Source organism: Lonchura striata, chromosome 2 (assembly GCF_050655825.1).
Source record: "Lonchura striata isolate lonStrDom1 chromosome 2, ASM5065582v1, whole genome shotgun sequence".
Taxonomy (NCBI): domain Eukaryota; kingdom Metazoa; phylum Chordata; class Aves; order Passeriformes; family Estrildidae; genus Lonchura; species Lonchura striata.
Window position 1 is genome coordinate 73,360,238 of NC_140704.1, and position 20,797 is coordinate 73,381,034.

General features: G+C 40.1%; 1 protein-coding gene across 1 annotated transcript in view; it reads left to right on the plus strand.

The window, feature by feature from the left end:
* Positions 1–1,271: 1,271 nt before the first annotated feature.
* Positions 1,272–20,797, plus strand: part of PDE1C (phosphodiesterase 1C) — a 188,381-nt gene continuing 168,855 nt past the window's right edge. The window contains exon 1 of the mRNA XM_021540500.4: positions 1,272–5,479. Within this exon, the coding sequence (XP_021396175.3) occupies positions 5,379–5,479 (101 nt within the window). The 5' untranslated portion in view covers positions 1,272–5,378. The remainder of the gene's footprint in view (positions 5,480–20,797) is intronic.

Below are 20,797 nucleotides of genomic sequence, written 5' to 3' on the forward strand. Positions count from 1 at the left end.
CTCATTCTTAAGATTTTCTAAAGCCTTCTGAGTTTACATTCTGTTAGAAAACTTTCCCACACATTTTCTATAAACAACATATTGTTTTGCATTCCTTCGTGGGGGTGGAGGAAGTTGATGTACTGGTGGTTTGTCCAATGTCTTTGGAGAGGTGGCCCATTCACTCTCCAATCCACTGTCACCTTTAGAAAAGTATAAAAGTCAGAATCAGAAAATAAACCTTCTTTTTTACCTTGCCATCACAGTGGCTCGTGTTGTGCTTTCTCGTGTCCTATAGCGACAATAAGTGTTGTACATTTTACCAGGACTGGACTCTTGATGGTTTGGTCATGATTTGAGAAAAGGATCTCTTTCACAGCCAGTTCTTGTAGGCATTGAATTCCTTGCTTCATGGTGTTCCAATGAAGCAAGGAATTTCTGCAGCTGGAGGTCTTCTTGGCAAAGATATCACTCCTTCAGGCTTGTTAAAAGTCATGTCCAGAAATTGAGAGGTGTGGGCCTCCTCACGATCCCCTGGTTTACACCCACATCAGGTGACACAGATCCCAAACACCTCGCTTCAGTACCATCCAAAACCATAACATCCCCTGCAGTGTCTCAGAGTCAGATCAACGAGCTCAATATTGACTCACTTGTTCATTGGGTAAGGTCTTTCCTCAGATTGTAGAGACCTTCTAAGGATAAAGATTCAGTCTGTAATTTTTATATTTATTATAAATGTTACTGGCTTTAAGCAATGTAAGAATCAATAACTGCAGAGTAGTTGCAGCAAAAGAGGATGGGGAACATGCCTTTACAGTAAAGTGTTTAAAGTACCTGCAGGCTCCCAAAAGTCATTTTTTCATCAAAGGGAAAAGTTAATTCAGGTTTTGAGGGCAGGCCTTTCCTTTTTCTATCAGAAGACAACTTATAAGAGAGGAGGAAGTTCAGAAGTGTTAAAGCTGTTCAAGGCAGCTCAGCCATAGGAGCTGAGAAAAGAGTGGTCTCTGAGGAACACCTTTTAAGACTTTAAAACAGCACCTTATGTGAAGTAAAGAGTCATTTGTACTGAAAAACTATTTACTAACTTATTTCCTCACCTCCCAGAGGAGAAACTCCTGTTACCTTTTTTTTTCCCCCTCTCTGAAGAGTGTGTTGCTCTAAACTGATTCTCCTCCCCTATGGGTATCCATCCAAGGCCTCTGCAGAGGCATTAACATCTTTAGGGCACGAGTCTTGGCACAGGTTGCTGGGTCTAGCCTGTGGTCTATATAACTCCTGTCTAGCTTGGGTGGTTCAAGCTTCATTTTCAAGTAAGTGAGGTGGGAATTTTCTTTTGTGCTGTACAGATTAGAAAACTTTTCCGGAAACTCAGTGCTGTGGTACTGATTCCTTAGGGTTTTCATGAGCAATCACAAGTAGGGAAGACAGGTCAGCTGTGGCAGTGAAGAATACTGTGAAAACTAATTTTCCCTACATCATCATACTTTTAACCATGTCCCTACTTGCATTGCAGCTCTCTGTTCCACTGCTTGTTAAAAAACAATAATTGAAATCCAGGCCTTCATGAACTCCAAATGTGCAAGATCCGCCACATTTGTGTGATCACATGAAGTGGATTGAGGAAGAAAGAGACCAGGTTAATTGCCATAAGAGCCTGAATGAGAGATGTGGGACTTCAGGTGACTCTTCAAAATGCAGTTTATTGTATCCAAGATGTTACAGCAGTCCAGGGTTATGGGTGACAGAGACTGCACCTACAGATGCCAGCTCCAGCCGTAGACAAGACTGAAGACCCCTTAGTTTTCGTTACATTGCATTATACACTTTTCTTTGCTGAGCATCTTAACACAGAAGAACCAATCTATATCTTAACTTTTACCTATAGCCTGTCATAACTACTATAATTACCATATTCATGTTACAATCCTCCAGTCACTAAAAGTTAGTATGTTACAGTTCAAGCTAGAAGCTGTTTTTCAGCTTTCTTGCAGTGGAAAATTCTGAGACCTTTTTTTCTACTTGCAGCATCAGCAGTCTTGTTTGCCTGTGGTATCTTTCTCCTTGGTAAAAATATCTTCTTGTTTGAGGTGGCTTTATCCTTTGCTCTAAGCCATAAAACCCCCTTCTAACTAACATACCCTTTGCCTTCTTAGTTATCCAGCAAACTTCCTTAACCTACAGTTAAGGAAGGAAAGGAACCTACAGTTACTTTTTTTTACATTTTTAAAACAAAGACTAGACAAACAGTGAGAGATTTCAGAGATGCCCTTACTTTCATCAGAGCAAAGTAGGTATAGCAGTAACATTCAAAAGGCCCACTGAAATACATCCAAGAATGCTTCTAAGACAGAAACAGCATTTCAGTGAGCATGAGCAAACTGAAGCAATAATTTCAGACAGCAAGTTATCTAAAGCAAGTTGTGGACTGCAACAAAAAATGGAGAAGCTACCCTATGCTGAAGAGGTAGCATGAGATACTGGAAGTGTATTGACATGTTGTCTATCCCTCTTGAAACTCCTAAGGGATAGGTTGGGGAAGTGCTTGGATACAAAAAAATTACTAGAATTAGTTCAGTTGGTTAGACCATGGGACTTCTAATGCTAAGGTTGTGGGTTTGATCACCATATGGGCCATTCACTTCAGAGTTTGACTCAATGATCCTTGTGGGTCCTTCCAATTCAGAATATTCTGTTATGTTGTGATTCCAGAGATAAAGTCTGTGTAGTGTTGCTTCAGCCATAGGTGGTTGCAAGGGTATGTACGTAGTGCTATCTGCCCTACCAAACTACCAACTTGCTCATCTCCTGTGTAAGTCTGAACAACAGATGTTTCTGACAGGCATGTGGATTTTGCTCATCTGAGATCCCCTCTGCTTTAAAGACATGGCTAATCCACCAGGACGTGGCTTACTGCTTGTATCCATCAAATGGCAGTCATGATTGTCAAGCTCTATAAATGGAGTGAAACCAAATGGTGCCATTTTGTTGCCTACAACTTGTTGCCTCAATGCAGCAATGAATGTGAGAACTGAATTACTTGGCCTGTAAACTTTGTCTTCTTGGAAGTTACTCTCTCACCATGAGGTGAGCCATAAGTTTAAGGACAAAGGAAGCAATATGATATGTATTCATGTCAGATATGTATGGCACAAATTCATATTGTTTTACAGTCACTATCTTGGAGTTTGCTATTTTGATGACGTCTATCACAAAATCACACCACCAGGACTGACACAAGAAAGGAAATCCCAAACTTGAGCCCAAACCTAGTGCTACTAATATTCTGCATTCCCATTTCTCCCTGTTACTTCATCTGTACCTTAAAATCAAATGTGGGGAAAAAAATACAATATATTTTGTAACTACTCACCATCAAAAGCCAGTGATGTGTGCAACATGCTAACAGTCCAGTGGTGGGCATCGTTGTAATGGAAAGTAGCAGAAGCAGTGAAGAATAGCACTGTGTTCTGTTATCACTACAGCAGGAATGTAAGAAGATAATATGCCCCAATCTTTTGTCAGAAAATGGCTTGCTATGACTGCTTGTGCAGTTCTTTGTATCATTCAAAAGAGGTTCTTAGAGCAAACATACTGGCTTGTTCTTTGTAATCCACAAGGGGAAAAAGGATGACCTAGAGAATTATTCATGTTTTTACCTCCCATAAGTCTCTTTTCTTTAATGTGTACCAACTTTACTCAGCTGCTTTCTGGTTATATTTGAGAATGTTATTCATCTGCAGAGATCTAGAAATGGTTAACAATTGCAGCAGCACTCTAACTGGGTAATTCCTTAAGCACTACTCCTAGGAAAGGATTGAAACTGCTTAGAGTGATGGCTGATACAATTTGGCAATGGGAAGGATAACATTCATTATACAGAGAGCTTTCTGAAAAGCAACATCAAGTATTTCAGAGACCTGCCTTGGACCTAGCACCACAGACATATTGTTGAATATTATTGCAAAGAAGAGGTGACTTCTCCAAGTCACAGGATACCTGACTGTCTGAGATGCTAATTCTTTTGCTGCAGGCTCTAATTCTCAAAAGACAGCTTTTGCAATATGCAGAAAAATGTGTTTTAAGGCTGAGACAATATTTTTGACAGTTATTTTCCCTATGCTCTGATGGCTTTGGCTGAAAGCACCACATCAATAAAATTAATTAAAGAGAAGCATGCAGATATTTTGGCAGAGTTTGAGAGATGACTGTTTGGGCTGGTGCAATGAAATAAATCCCTGTTCTTCCTTGTTCTCAGGGTTCTCAGAACCCTGCAGGTGTAGAGAGGCATGTCCCTGGGGGCCAGTATGGGGATGCTTCAGGGGAGCCAGAGGCAGGAATCCTACTGCAAAACTGAATTTAACCTCCACTGTGCAACCCTCTTATTTAAGACACTGGAACATCTGTGACTAATGTGTTGGACTTGATTTCTCTTCAGTGTACTGATTTATCTTCTGAGCATTTTCAAGCACTGGCACTTTACTGATTTGTTTATTTTAAAAGTGGATTTTGCCCCTGTTGAAGCCTTACGGCCCCTGCTTTGTGTGTGTCTCTTAGGAGAGCATACTGACTGCAATGAAGTAGATAACTGTTTGCCAGAAGTGAGTGGCTCACTTTCTGTTATTTCCCCTTTTCTATTGTTTTAGTCAATGATTTTTCTTGTTTGGGCTTTTAATCAAACTTAGTCTTTCTCCAATAACCTGTTCTCTCTCATGTGTCTGTGGATGTGCATGCACATGAGAGAGAGGAAAGCAAAGAGGGAGGCAGAGAGGGAAACTGTTCTTGGGCTGTGTTGACAGATTAATTCTTCCTCAGCTGTCAGGTTTCAAGCCTGTCGGCAGCGCTGCTGGTAAGTGGGAACAAATATGGCTAGGGAGGGAGGGTGAGGCCCCGGTGGGGGCTAGACTGAAAGGTGTGTACTGCCTCTTGCACAGCGACAGGCAGCATGGCAGGGCAGAGCTGCAGCCTTGGGGATGCCTGCAGCTGTCAGACTCCCCAGAGCAGCCCCTGCACACGCAGCTCACTTGTCAGCAAGGGATTTTCCTCCCCTCCTCCCCTGATAAAGATCTCTCAGCTGCTATTATGGGTTGTATCCTTGGCTTATTGTAAAAGAAAAACAAAACAAAAAACAAAGGAAAAAATCTGCGTGGTTTTGCAATCTGGAGATGAGCCTTTGATCCTCTCACTCAGCCTGAGGATGGTGGCATGCTGGCACAACTGCCCCCGTTGTACACCTGAGCTCTCCAGGGCTGCCCACACCGTTCCATTTGCAGGGATGGGGGAGAAGTGTGTGCCAGAAGAATTAACTGCTCCCCACCAGCGTTAAAGGTGGAGAGTGTGCGTGTGTGGAGGCAGCAGTTGTCCTTGCAGAGCTTTAAACAAAGTAGTAGACTGCAGCTATGGAGTCACCAACGAAAGAAATTGAAGAATTTGAGAACAACTCTCTGAAATACCTACAGCCAGAGCAAATAGAGAAAATCTGGCTTCGTCTCCGAGGCTTGTAAGTAGTACTTTTCTTTTAATCTCCTCCAATTTCCTCCCACTGTCAAAATTATTGTAGCACTTTTCTTTCTTGCTGTATCTTCAAAATCTCCATAAGTTTCCACACCTTTCCTCCATAAATAAAGTTACTTTATCTTAGCAAAAGATCAATTTACTTCTTTAAATTGAACTGCTTCTTACATTGAACACTTTCATGTGGAAATGTAGACATTCCATTAATGAAGCATTTTAAGATCTAAGCAGTTACTTGAATGCTAATTACTTCAGGTGTTATACTAGAAAAGTTTTGTTATAGTCTGAATGATACTTAATTGAATCCTCCCTTTTCAATAATCTTACCCTTAGCTGCAGTGTAATGTATACTGTAATGTACACCATTTCTAGCACTGGCACAATGATACGGATAAAATAGGCAGAGAAGGCACAACTGGAAAACATTTCCAATAGCATTTGTAACAGCAGTAAATTCATCTTCCACTGATTTGATTGTACTTATTAATTTATGTGTTTAGCCTGACTTGCTATGAGATAACTGTATACTGCCTCCTGAGCAGAAAAACATATCTGTACTTCAAGAACTTGACACTGCAGAAAAGAAAAAGCTATATTGTCTGCCTAGCTTATTTAGAAACAATGTCTGGTGTTTTTCATATTCTCAGTATGTAAAATACTGTCACCCATTTGCCCATAATTTCTTGGCGATGGCAAAGAGGAGTGTTACCATATTAAACTACAACCCTTCTGTGTTCAGAACTGTTTGTGTTTGGCTTTTTTTTTTCTTCAGCCTCACATGTTAGAGTTATTAAAATTTTGGCCTGCAAGAGAAAGACAGGGGAGAAGGGACCAAGGAGGCTTGGAAACAGCAGAAGCAAAAGAAATGAAGAAAGAGTAGGCCAGTAGTTGAAAACAAATGGCTTCAAGTTAAACTTTAGTTGCTTTTTGGGTGTTACTTTGTGTGAGCAATTATGGTATGCTTTGCAAAGCATAGCCAAGACTTTTGTAGGACTTCAAGCTATATAAGAGATATGCATTAACATGTGTTTCTTTCAAAGCATCAATCCAGGAAGCCTGTTTTGTGAAGGAACCTAATCAAAGTAGATGACAGCTGTCTTGTGAGCCCTTCTAATAGAAGACTCACGCAAAACAAACCCTCTATTAGGACTTATTGAATTTCTGTTTAATATAGAGTTTAGGAGCATGCTGATTTGGATTCTACCTGACTGAGTGGTTATTTGTGGAAACGCTGAGCAGATGTGTTCCTTGTGCTTGAGGACCATGCAGGACTGGAGTGGTGCTTCCTCTTGTCACTGAGTGGCTGTTTCTGAGAATGCTGAGCACGTGTGTTCCTTGTGCTTGAGGGTCACAAGGTTTGGGGCAGGGCTTCCTCCATTTCTGGGTAGTGGAGCTGATTAAAAGAGGGCTGTAGGGGGCACAGCAACCCAGGGCATGGCGACCTGAGGCAGTTCGAGCAGGCACAGTTGTAGGATTTCTTGCTAGTAAGGTTTACTGTGTGTTGTGTGCGGTGTTTCTGTTGGTAGGTCTTAGCATTTCTGGTAGTAATGGTTTGTACACGATCAAAAACTGTAGTTAGTATGAGTGTATGTAATCAGATGGATTACATAATCCAAAAAGGATGCATCTGTCCAGACCCATTCCTGTGCAGACTTGTTTATCAGTGGTTTCAGGAGGCATTGAAGAAGAAACCTGCCTGCAGTGTGAACAGGTGAATGATCTCCTTTCACTGGTGCTGAACTTAGAGAGGAAGTTGAAAGACTAAGGAGTATCAGGGAAAGTGAAAGGGAAATAGATTGTTGGAGTTCAGCCCTTCCATCCTTGAGGGAAGCCCACCAAGAGTTAGAAGACTTCAATGCCTCTCACTCGCAGACAATAGAAGGATACCTGGTAGGTGAAGAGGAGTGGAAGTGAGTACCTACTTGAGGAGGTAATAATAAAAATTCCTGCCTACCCCCACTCCCAAGCCAGGTGCCACTTCAGAATAGGTATGAACCCCTGGATTTAGAGAGTCAGCCAGATTATTTAGAAGAAAATTATCTGCACAGTGAGCCTCCAAATTATGACTCATCTGTGAGAAGGATTACCACCTCTAACATCAAAAAGGAAAGAAGAGTAATTGTGGTGGGTGATTCCCTTCTGATGGGAACAGAAGATCCCATATGTTGACTGGACCTACCCCATAGAAAAGTCTGATGCCTCCCTGGGGCCTGGGTATGGGATATTTCTGGGCTCATTTAGCCCTCTGATTACTACCCACTGCTGATACTCCAGGTTGGCAGTGATGAGATTGAAAAGAGGAGTGTCAGGGCAGTTAAAAGGGACTTTAGGGCACTGGGACAAGTCATTGATAAGGCAGGTGTACAGGTAGTCTTTTCCTCAGTCCCTCTGGTGGCTGAGAAAAATGGTGAAAGGAATAATATCAATAAGTGGCTCAAGGTGTGGTGCAATTGGCAGAATATTGGATTCTTTTATCATGGGGCAACTTTTACGGCACCTGGCCTCCTGGAACCAGATGAGCTTCATCTCTCTGTTAAGGGTAAAAGGTTTTTATCTTGTGAACTGGCCAAATGTTTTGAGAGGGCTTTAAACTAGGTCTGAAGGGGGAAGGGGATGTAGCTGGGCTCTCTGGCAGCAGGCAGATGGCACCCAGAACTGAATGCAGTCCTCAAGAACCAGTGCTGAGTACTGGGGGATGATCATTTCCCTAGTCCTGCTGGCTACTCTATTCTTGATTCAGGCCACCTATCATTTACATGCCATATACCTCCTTGGCCATCTGGGCACACTCCTGGCTTGTATTGAGCCAGCTATCAACAACACTCCTTTTTGCTGAACAGCGCTTGAGCTACTTCTTCTCAGGCTTGTAAGGCTGTATGGCTGTGACCCCAGTGCAGAACCCAGAACTTCACCTTACTGAACCTCATGCTGCTGTTCTCAGCCCATACAGTAGGGTGTGTAATTTACATAGCAGATCACTAACCACCTCCTCCTGGGTTATAGGGGCTTCACTCATCTCCCAGCCACCAACTTCCAGCTCAGGGAGCTGGGTACCCTGAGAGCAACCGCTTTGATACTGAAGACTGAGGTAAAAAAAGGCATTAAGTGTGTCTGCCTTTCCCCTGTCACATTCAGCAAATGGAGGCACTCTTTGAACTTCTGTTTGCTGCCAATGTATTTGTTGTTTTTAACTGTAGTGGCCAAATCAAGGCCTAATTGGCCTTTGGCCCATCTAGTCTCCTTCCAACATGACCTGCAACATCCCTGTAGTCCTCCCAAAATACGTCACCCTCCTTCCAGAGGTGATATGACATATGTTCTCTGTTTAACCAGGGTGGTCTTTTTCCCTGACAACGTATCTTTATACACATGGGAACAATCTCCTCCTGAATATTTAACAATCCATTTTAAAGCACATACCGCATTCCTGGACTCCTTTGCCCTTCAGGACTCATAAATCTCTGTCAATCTATATCCAGGTCTCATGAGACCTCACCTGGTATACAGCATCCAGTTCTAGGGCCCCTAATATCAGAAGGACATACACTGCTGGAGCACCAGAGGAAGCCAGAGGGATGGAACATGTCTCCTTTGAAGGCAGGCTGAGAGAGTTGGGGTTATTCAGCCTGAAGAAGAGAAGGCTTCAGGGGAACCTTATAGGAGCCTTCCAGTACATCTACAGGAAAGCTGGAGAGGGACTTTTTACAAGGGCACGTAACGATGGGACAAGGAGTAATGGCTTTAAACTTTTAGAGAGAATGTTTAGTTACAAGGAAGAAATTTTTCTCCATGAGAATGGTGAAGCAGTGGAATAGACAAGTTGTGGATACACTATCCCTGCAAGTGTTCAAGGTCAGGATGGACAGTACTTTGAATACTTGGTCTAGTGAAACATCTCCCTGCCCATGGCAGGGAGGTTGGACCAGATGATCTTTAAAGTCTTTCAACCCAAACCATTCTGTGATTACAAACAGCAATCTCTGAATTGTGACATGAATGGGATGCTTGAAATTGAACTCACTAAGAAATTTGATGGGCAGATAAGGTATAGAGACACATAAAGCAGTGCCTTTGAAAACTTCAGCTTTTGCTGAAAATCTGGAACAATATTCAGCATTTATGGCATATCCATAGCTTCCTCTGCAAAGCACTCTTGCATCCTGTCAACAGTGAAGAGGTCCCAGTGATGAATCTTGCATAAGACCAACATTTTCTTGAAGTAAATGATGAAGAAGCAACTGATTTCATTGGAAAAAGATGAGCTTTGGCAACTGAAAATGATCTGGCAAGTGTTAGAATGCCACTGCTGAGTTACCTGTTTCCCTGTCTTATCTGTATGTGCTTTACAATATTTTTAGAATTTCTTGGTTGAAAAATGTCACATAGGGAACAGCTGGTTCTACTTGTGACAGTATATTGATCTGATTAAATTTTATTTATGTGGCCATCATAAACAGGAAAACAGAGAACTCTTTAATTCCAGAAGCACACTCTACATTATGGACTTCGTCCCTTAATATTTTAGCTCATAGAAAACATTAAGGTTTAAAAAAGTCCATCAGAAAAGACCACTTTGTTAGGAAGTGTGCAAATAAATTGGCTTTCAAGTGGAAAATAAGCATATGCTAATTATTTTCTGGGGGCGAGAGAGTCCCAAAGGCTTCCTTTGGCCTTGGTTTCAGTCCTCCTGAAGGTTCTGAGTTTCTAAGTTTAAACTGAAGCCCTATTTGCCTTGAGAGCAGAACAGAGTTACTTTCAATCACATTTAAATGCAGCTGCTGCCACCCTTTTTCCTCATTTGGCTTTCTTGATGGACATAGAGGGGAAACATATGTCAAAGAACCATGTTAGAAAACCTCTCTGTAGACATCTTAGGTCCATGTTTCACTTTCATTACGGTTGTCAGTTCACAGAAGGATTAGGGAAGTCTCATTTGTCAGCAAGAGGATATTTGGTATGTACTGGAGGCAGCAGTGCAGCTTAGAAATTCCTGGTTTGGGTGAGCTGTGGGTATGGATGTCTTGATTAGTTTTAGAGTTTGCCAGGGTCTGGTTGATCCAAAATATTGTTCTTCATGTAGAGTGAAGAAGGGCTCAATTTTACCAGTAGACTAACATGTAAGTTAGTAGTGGTGTTGCCACCTTCTAGTCTCATGTCTGACAAATGGACAGAGGAGAGAATATATTCAAATAAGTAGAAGAACAGAACCTTCAGAAAAAGGCAATAAAAACTGATGGTGTTTGTAGTTGTATTTATTTAGTAAACTGATACATTTTGCTAGAGTCCTTCTGTTACTTTGTTCCACGACAGATTTTCTTTTGAATCTTAAGTCAATATATGAGTCCTGTAGGTAATGAAAGATATATGAGTTTGTGTTTAATAGTAAAACGTTGACCAAACAATAATACAAACTTTGGTTTTTTTCATAATTATAAAAGAGCTTTTATTCTTCTGAGGATAGTACAAATGAAATACATTCATTTCAAGCCCAAAAGGTAATACAAACACCACAATCTGTCAGAGAATAAGGGGGTCTCCCTTTATAATATTAATTTCAGTGCTTTTTAAGTATCACTGTTATAAAGCTTGCAGTCCTGCAAGAAATGAAAAAAGTTATGTTTACAAAGATTAATTTAAACCTTAAGTCAAAGTGAAACTAAAAGTCTTTATCTGGAATTCTTTTAAAAGGCTGTCTTGGTGGGACAGGAGTCCATACAGAAAGAAGCAAAACCAGATGGAATATATCACTGAAAAATCCTCTGTGTGGGTTTTAAAAGCTGTGAGAGGTACTCTCCCAATCTGACAGCTTTTGGTGGATTCACACACTGTATTAAATCCAACTCAGACCTTGAAAGGATTTTTATTTATTGTGTTTCTGTTTCTTCCTGAAACTCACACAGAATTTTCCAGTTCCAGTCCTTTTGTCTTATTTCCTCAAAAATCACTTCAGCCTCTTCAAAATCCTAGAAAAGGTGTGATTCTTATCCTGACTGGTAGGTGAGGAAAGCTTAAGGTTCACATATTAGGGCTGACCCAGTAAATACTACAGAAACAGTGAAACCTCTACAACTGCAAATTGCTCTCAAAATACTGAGAATCTGGATAACACAGGGCTTGTCTAGAAGGGCTTTTTCCATAAGGATTCATAAAGCTTCTGTTTCTGATTTCCTGAACTGTGCTATACTAGAAAGCATTAATACCAATGTGTTTTCAGGGGTGAAATTAGAATGCAGTTCCTGGTGGGTTTTTTTGGGTTTTTGTTTTGTTTTGTTTTGTTTTGTTTTGTTTTTTTCTTTGTTTTCTTTGACAAAGCTAGGTTTTTAAAATAATTCATAGCTTAAGAAAAATTTAACCCCATGATGGCACAAAAACTTCCTGACAGTTTTCCACCCATAATTGTGCTGAAATCTGAATTGTAGACAAGCAATAGTCTTTTCTCCTGCAGACCCAAACCTTTGTGAAAATTTGTTTGGAACTGCCTTGGATATTTGAAAAGCAGATTAAATTTGAAGTTGATTATAAATAGAAAGAAACCGGAACTAAAATTTTGCAATAGATCAAGAATGCAACTAAAACTCTGATAAAACTCATTGTAATTAACTCAACAAATTGACTTCAGTGAAGTCAGGATTCCTCAAAACAATTGATAAGGTGGATATTGGGGACTTTTGAATTTTCCTGGCCAAGAAGGTGGGTGCAGAGTTCTTGGTAAGAAATGGATCTGTATGGTTGTCACGGAGATGTTTGAAATGCTTTGTCTCTGCCAAGCATTCCAATTCATGTCACAGTAGTCTCACTTGCCTTCTTTGGGAGGACTTCTATGCCTGTCACTCAGTTATGTGGGATGCAGGAGATCACATGAGCTTAGGTAGGCAGCAGGAAAAGATTGCCAGGGTCTTACTTGTCAAGAGAGATGTAGGAGACAGTTTAGTTATTAAGATGCATATAGAAATGTATTACATCAATGTATGTACAAACATCCTGAATGGCTATTTGTGTTGTTTGGGTCCTATGGCAATAGCTATGTCATCACTTTAGGAGTGATTTCTTACTCTTATAGAAATAGATACTCTTCATGCACAAAACTCCTAGCCAAGACAGAAAGTTTCACAACATCTATCCGTAGCATGAATCCTGGCTTGGTACAAAGCTCATTTCAACACCAAGATTAGCACAAGTTGGATGTAAGATCTATGCAATTTTTAATAGCTAAGGCTATACAGTGCCCTTGAGCTTCATCTGTGGCAGGAAGGGCCAAGGAACAGAAGAAGAGCACCCTTTTGAGGCTGAGCAGTTCAGATGGTTGCTGTAAATGATGCTCAAATCACATTTCCTCCCATGCCTCTTGTGGAGCAGCTGGTTTTCAGGGATTCAGTAGTAATAAGCAGCTACTAGTGTCTGTTAAGCAATGAGTCTGAATAAACATTTCAGATATGCTTCTCTACACATATTGATGCAGCAGGAACACCTATAGCCAGATGGAAGAATTCTCCTTTTTCAGATGTGCTTGAAAAGTAAAAGGTAAGGAAGCTGTGCAAATTGAGACTGGGAAGGGAGAATTTGGAGATCATCTACAAAAAAGCATACTGATGCATAAAAAGGTTGGTGAGGACAACCAGAAAGAGCATTTTAAAAATAGAAACTAAGGAAAAAAGTGATGGTGAGAAAAGAGATAATCCTGTGAGTTCTTCAGATTCCCACATGTAAACACTTGTTAGATTTATTTACTTGCAGATTGAAATAGTTTGCAGCACAACATATATGCAAGACATTTAGGAGTTTGAGTTCTGGTGAAAATCACAGGGACAAGGACTACCTTTAAAGTAATTTGAAAATGTGACCCATCTGTAATATTTTTTGTGTCTCTCAGATTCTAGTGAAGGCCTTGTAGGAAAGTCTGGTTTCTGCAGGAACCCCACTGGTTGGAATTGCTGCCCAAAATACTGTTTCTGTGTTACCTTCTAAGCATGTCCTTGTTCCGAAGAATGAGGATGTCTTCTTCAGGATGCCATTGCTTTGTTTCGTTAATGGAAGGGGAAAATTATTTGGTACCTCAGCCACATTTTTGTTGTACTATCTGTCATAATTCTTCCTCCCATGTGTTCCCATTAATGCTTTCTCTCATTACACTAGTTTTATATGTGCAGAGAGCCCACTGATTTGGATGCAGTTTGACTGGATGAGTAGAGGCAATTCTAAATGTACAGGGAGTGTCTTCAAAGTGTTTTTCTGAGAAAGGCTTTTGCATAAATGCTCAACGATCTCTAAAATACTTGTTTCTAATTAGCTGTACTGCAGTGAATACCTTACAAATGAAGAAGAATGAAATTCCTGAGTTATGTAAATATGCTGAATAACTTGAAGAAAATTATAATATGGTCCCACCTAGCCTCACATTCTGTGAAATGTCAAATTTCAGTTTGAATAACCTAACATATTTACCTTATGAAGGCATATCTTCTCCTCTTCTGAGCCAGAGGCATGGAACTTGACTCCTCCCTTACAGCAAGCAAACTTTTAAAAGCTAGATTTGCTGTCTCAACCATAGCACCCAGTATACAGAAAGGACAGGACTTACTTATTTAAATATATCTTTCTATCTGGGGCTTCTGGAGACATATCCCACTCCTTCCCCTATGGTTTCTGTACCATCTAGATACTTGTGAGACAGCTGGTAGCAGGATGGAGTGGGGTCTTAAGAAATAAAATCTTGCACAACTTCCTTCATTCTCTGTGAACATGCTCAGAACCTGTTCCCATCTACTCATCTGCCCATCCCAGTTCTCTCTCCCAAAATTTCCTCCTGTGTGGCAAAATATTCCTATGTTGAGATCACAGGACAGTATTTTTAACCTTGCAGATGGAATAGTCACCTTCCTCACTTTCTTCTCTTTACCTTCATGTCTAATTCAATGGAGCCAGCTGTGTGTCATCACATCTGGCATTTATGCCTAGGGAGGGGAGGAACAAAAGATGGGCAATTTTCTTTACTCTGCAGAAAATAATGTTGTAGTGATACAGAAATGGTGTGAACAGAGCAGCAGGCATCCTGAAAAAGATGATGAAACCTGCTGCAAGCATTAATTTTGGAGATAGGAGCCTCTGTGAAACCACTTCTCTACAAACACAGAGAAGTGTTTGCTAGCTATCCCAGAAACCCATCATCATTCACATTACTTTCCTCTGTAATGTCTCTGCTCCTGAAGATGTGCTGAGTTCTAGGAAGCCTAGAAAAAGAGCATTGGCTCTTGTCCTGGTTCAGGGCAAATTTGAGGAAAGACCCCCCAAAAGGGTTCTTTCAGGAAAGCAGATTCAATCGGCCCCTCCCCCCAACCAGTTCGGGAAAGATACCTCTTTGGAGAAAAGTGGAAAAAACCTGTTTATTAAACTAGCAAACTTAGACAATATTAAACAACAAAACTTCTTGCCACTCCAAGAGAGACAATCTCAGAAAAAATCCCTCAGGTTGCAGCTAGGTTCACTCAGTCTCTGATCCGTCCCTCCAGCGCTGGAAATGCCACGGCCCAGGCCTGGCCCACTGGGCCACAGGTGTGAGCTGCTGCTGCTCTCCTCGTGTTCAGTTCAGAGCAGGTCCAGAGAAAGGGAAAAAAAACACAGTCCAGGGAACTTTGCCTCAGCTAGCTAAAACTAACTAGACTAAGGGAAAAAAACCCAACGGAGAGCTCCGTCTCGTTGTCCGTCTGGACGCAGACAACTCAGTCCAGGAGCAGGAATGTGGAGGAGTGAGTGCAGTTCTTGAAAACAAACTCCGCACTTCTTCCCCCCACTCCTTCCCTTCTGGAACAAGTCTTAAAGGTGTAGAACTTATTATTCAACATGAACAGGGCAGACGATTGGGGATAAAGGCATCATACAGTCAACCCAGGACAGCTCTCCATGAGAAGTTTAAAAGTTGCATTTTCCTAAGAGTGACATTTAATATATGGCCTGATAGTGAAGAAGCATCATCAGGACAGCAGCAGTCATGAGTGTTACAAATTAATGTTGTCACAAATTAGCAGTCACAAATTAGTGTTGCTAAAAGGCTTGAAAAATTTTCAAAGTCTACCATGGTGCTGAAGGAGGGGAAAGTTTGGATGTGGGGATGGGGAAGTGAACCTTCTTTTGGAAAGGGAACACTTCCTCTTTGTGTAGAAACTTTTTCTCCCAGTGTTTAGGCTTCAACAGTAATCCAAGTGCTTTAGATTGTAACCCAGAGTCAGGAAAGGATCTGGCACAAACACATGAGATTTAAAATTCTGCGTCATACCAGCTGTTAACAGATGTTAACAAACAGAAGGGTAGGTTGTGTTTGGGGGGAGGAAGATTGGAGGGGGAAACAGTAACAGACAACATTTAGATCTAAAAGTAGCAACAAATAGATTTACTGAAGCTTAGGGCTAGATGCAAATTTGTTTAGTGACTTTATGCACACAGCTTGTGTGGCCTGATGTAATTCCAGTCGATGTTTCCTGTCTTCATATTTTGCCCAGAATATGAAGAATGATTCCCCCCTCCCCATTTTCATACATGCTATAACTTCACAGAGCCATCCTGCACAAGAAAAGCTGGACAGCTGACAGCTGGCTCCTACAGACTCTGAATATGTTAGTTTTACATGGTAGCAATGATTAAAGTAAGTTTTTAACCTCTACATGCTAGTTTCTTTTCAGACAGGTTTAACACCTTTTTGCCACTGGGACAGTGGAGTTCCTGCTAAACAGTATTAACTTCATGACACATCATGACACATCAATATTGCATATATATGTGTGCTCTGCAAAGTTCTGCTGTGTCTTATTCCCAGTACACTCCTTGTTGATTCATTTTCATTACTTTCTTCTTAGTGAAATGAACAGCTAAATATAGCTAAAGGAAGCCCAGTAAAGACTGTGTATCTCCTTTTTCTGAGACATTTTACTAGCAAGGAAAAGGCATCCCACACATTGACATCAGTTGTTCCAAGTAAACACACTGTGAAGCACATTTATGCTCCAAACAGTGGCTGAAGGGTATTCTTCCCTCTTAGCTCTTCTGGTCCTATTGTGCACTAAGTGCCGCATTGTCTTTCAGTGGGAGAGACTACAGAATAAGCATGTTGAAGTTCCAAACATCTTGTACTTGGCAGGTCACCACCTTTACTAACTTCAAAGCTAAAAGTTCCTTAAGTAATTTATAGTGGCCAGCTGATGTTTCCCCCCTCTCAGCCCCTAAATTATCAGGCTAGCCCCAAGATCTGAGGCTTTGAGGGGAGGAATATCAAGAGATGGCAAAGATTTCCAAAAGAGGCTCTTACCCCCATATATGTTGGTTTCAGCTTTCTTTATTCTGTGATGTTCATGGGGAGAGCAGGGCAAAGAGGACAAACAGGAAATGTCAGGGGTTTATCTAGACTTTGGAAAGAGAGGGCTTCTTTGGCTCTCCGCCAACCCTGTCAGGGCAGGAAGGAGGGGTCCAGGGTTATCTGATCAGAGTCACAGGGTCTTGGAGAATGGGGAACAGAATGCCCATGAGCACAATGTAACAGCCAGCTAGATAGTAGAATTCAGACAGGCTAAATATATATATATATTTCCAATAATAAATATGTGAAGGCCATATACTATAATGGTTTGACTTTTTTTTTTTACTTCTGAAGGATGAATACTGAGAACTGCTCTGTATTCTTTTTAGACCATAGGACTTTATTTCCCTGAAATGTAACTGGATTTTTCCTGTAACTGGATTTTTATGAGTCTGCACTCTCTTGAGAATGTGATTTGCATGAACTACAAGAGAATTTGCTTGTCGTGTGCTGTGAAAAAGCAGAATGAGCAGTAGATCACATTCTTTCAAAGGGTTAGATTTTCAGAAACAGACTAATTTTCCTTTTTACTTCATATTTTTCTTCAGCTGAATTCACACCAAATACTATAGAAGGAGCTTTTAGCTGTTGTGGTTCTTTTTCTTTGTTTATGGTTTTGGTTTCATCTTTTGCATGAGAAATGATGGAAAACTGAGGAAGAACCTCAAAATGTCAGTAGTTGTACTGGCTATGTACAAAATCTATATGAGTGAAATAATATTTTTAGAAGTTTTTAAAACAAAATTTGCTGACTTCTTTTGTAGTTGAGAAATCAAAAGCCCAGTCAGGTCTATTTTCCAATACAAAGCCATTTCACTAGTGAATTTGAATTTACCCTTCTGATTTGGTGGTACTGAAAACTTTGGTGATACAGCTGAAGCACTAAGTTGTCCCTGCAGTGTTTCCTCTGCTCCTTGCAGATCCTTGTACTTCAGACTGTCTTGCTCAAAACTATCCTAAGCATACAGTATTCAATACTGATCAATTAAGTAAACCTTTCCTATGTTGCTTTTTCGCCTCTTTCAGTATACATAATGTGCCATGGAAAAATACACTGAAGTTAACTTTCTTCTTCTGATAGCTGGTGTTACTTATCAAAGTTTGAGCAAGCCTTGATTTTCCTTTTATGAAAAATGCCAATCATTTGTTTTAAAATTTTAAAAGTTTAATAGTAATAAAATAGTTTTTAAAAACACGGTAATAAAAATTAGAGCAATAATAATTTGGACAATGAGTATTAGGACAATAAAGAACAATGAAAAACAAAGAATTATGGATGCCCGGATGCTTTGCTCAAGAAAGCATGTCTGCTAACAAAGGAATAATCCTTAAAAGCCATTGCCCCTTGCATATTCATATGTCTCATACATGACACAAATATTCCTTTCAAATTAGGAATTTTTCTGTTTTCTGTCAACTCTTCCCTCATCCTGTAAATCAATCCTTTCAGCTCCGGGGTGTCTAGAAGAAGTCAGGCATGGTCTGATAAAGAGGCCATAAAACACCATCTTGGAATTTTTGGGTGTCCTGTTGCTGTTATCTCTATGTGAAGAATTTCTTAGTTATCTTATCCATTCTGTGTGCTGGTCACAAAAAGGTATCTTACATCACATAGCTTCTATTTTAATATGATGCTATAGCCTAAAACTCTATTTACCACACTACTTAAAAAAGACTAACACATCATTACTAAAAAAGGTTTAATGCAACATTACATTCAAACATGACATATATAGTATTCATTTTAATATTTGCGAAGAGCCAATCATATTATATGCATTTTTTTCACACTTTGTTGAAATGAAGCTAAACAAAATTATGTCAACTGGTCATAAATCACTTTTATGTCAGTGGAAGAGAAGGTACCTTTAACTAATACAACTCTCACAGTACTACTTGAATAAAAGTATTATAATTGTATATAGTTCTGTCCAAGGTCAGCAGAGTTGATTTTACACTAGCCTTGGGAGATAAGATCAAGGCATGGGTCAAGTTTGTAGTGCCAAATAGTTCAAGTCAGTTATATCTTTATTATCAGCAGGAACAGATCTCAAAAGCAACTCCCTTCTTACAGGTCTCCTTTCCCCCTTCTTCTTTCCCCCTCTCCATTCTTGAATCCTGCTTTGCTAGGGAGCTGGTGCCCAGCACTCATTGTGAAAAATGAAAGAATTTGTACTTAAGTGCAATTAAAGATCATCAGCTCTCAAGACAGCATATAGTATAATAACATCGTTAAACTCAGTCTACTCAGATCATATCCATAACACCCATTTGTAATACCTCTAGGCTCTGTTCACTCTTTACTAAATGTGTAGAGAAGGGATTTCAGCTCTCCTGAGCATGTACTGCAGAAGAAATTCCTGGCTGACTGTGATCACAGAGGCTATTTTGTAAGAAGAATTTGATCATATGCACTAATGATTGCAATAATTTTTAGAGATAAAGCTGTAAGTTTCTTTTTTGTTGTTCTTTAGAAAACTTGATAGTTAGACAGGTGAAATTCAATGGTCAGCCAGATTAACTAAAGTTTATTAAAATAGTATTTTTCTTGGACAAAATCAGACTATATTTTCTAGCTTTGAATTACTTACGTATGTTATTTATTAACTGTGACCTGTTGTGTTTCTCACCTGTCTTGTTTCCATTTCTGTTGAAATAATTCTATCAGTTTGAGGTTGTGAGCACTTATTTTCTTTGTGTACCTTCACCACGCATACCCATACTTTGAAGCACACAGGCTTTTCTAATCTACTTCAAATGAGATAAGTGACTGCCTCTGCCTCTCATGATTTCAGGATGTCCCCATGTAGTTCAGGGCTCAATTTTAAATTATTTCCTTGTTTTTAAAAAAATCCACATAAACCCTCCATCAAATTTCAAGTATCAGCTGAAATTTTACCTTCTTTCCTCACCCATTTCTTACTGTTTCCTCTCCTCTGCTCCTCTGAGATTGTATTGTTTTTAACTTAGCACAGTATTCTGAAAAACAGCCTATGTGGCAGAAAAAATAAAATTTTTTTGCTATTATTGACTGAAGTGTGAGTAAAGCAAGAAAGGGCATAATTCTGTTTAAACTAAAGATTTAAAAACCTGTCAGGAACTGATGGCATTATACTATCAGTAAAGTCTGGTCATCTCAACATATTTCCATGAATTCTGGTCAAGGCTCCCATGGGATCCTGTGCTTTGCCAGATGCTGTAGTGTGTACTGTGAGATTGGGGTTTTGGGAGTTTATTTATACTTAGTTATTAATATAGACTTTGGTAATGTAACATAAATGCATCTCTAATCCTGTGGTGATGATTATTTGGTAATGCACTGCGTGATTGAGAATATTGAGCTGCTGAGAGAGAATATTTTCAATTTATTTAAGTGATCCTGCCAGTCAGCTTGATCTCAGCCTCCAGCCGCCTCTCCTTTGGAGTGATGCACAAAGGGACAATGCCTATCCCAAACTACTATGCCACTGTGATACACAAGATGGCACCTGAGCTTGCGAGCTGGGAAATGCTCTTAAATCCTTCTGTCTAGACATGGTCGCCAAGGGAAAATCTTGGAAATTCTGGACCCATTAGTTGGAAGGGACTGGGGGCAAGAGCAGTAAACATTACAGAAAAATGTAGTGGAGGGAGGTAATTCAAAAAAACATAGATTCACCAATGGGTAAAAAAGGAGCAGAAAAAAATCTTCCAGATTTTTGTAGACAGACATTTTTCTCTTTTGCCAAATTTCATTGTTTCACTGTTGGTTTGCTAAACTACAAAACAGGATTTTAGTAGTGCTATCTTAATACTAATTTTAATATCAAGAAACCCATCTCCGGCAGGAAAGAAAGAAAAAGGACCTGAGAGAATGTGTGTGTTATGATATGGATATTTCACTCCAGTAAGGTGGCTTTTTTTTCCCAAATGAGTTGGTCATAGGAGCCCTGCAGGGAAGCAGAGATTATTAACTCTAGC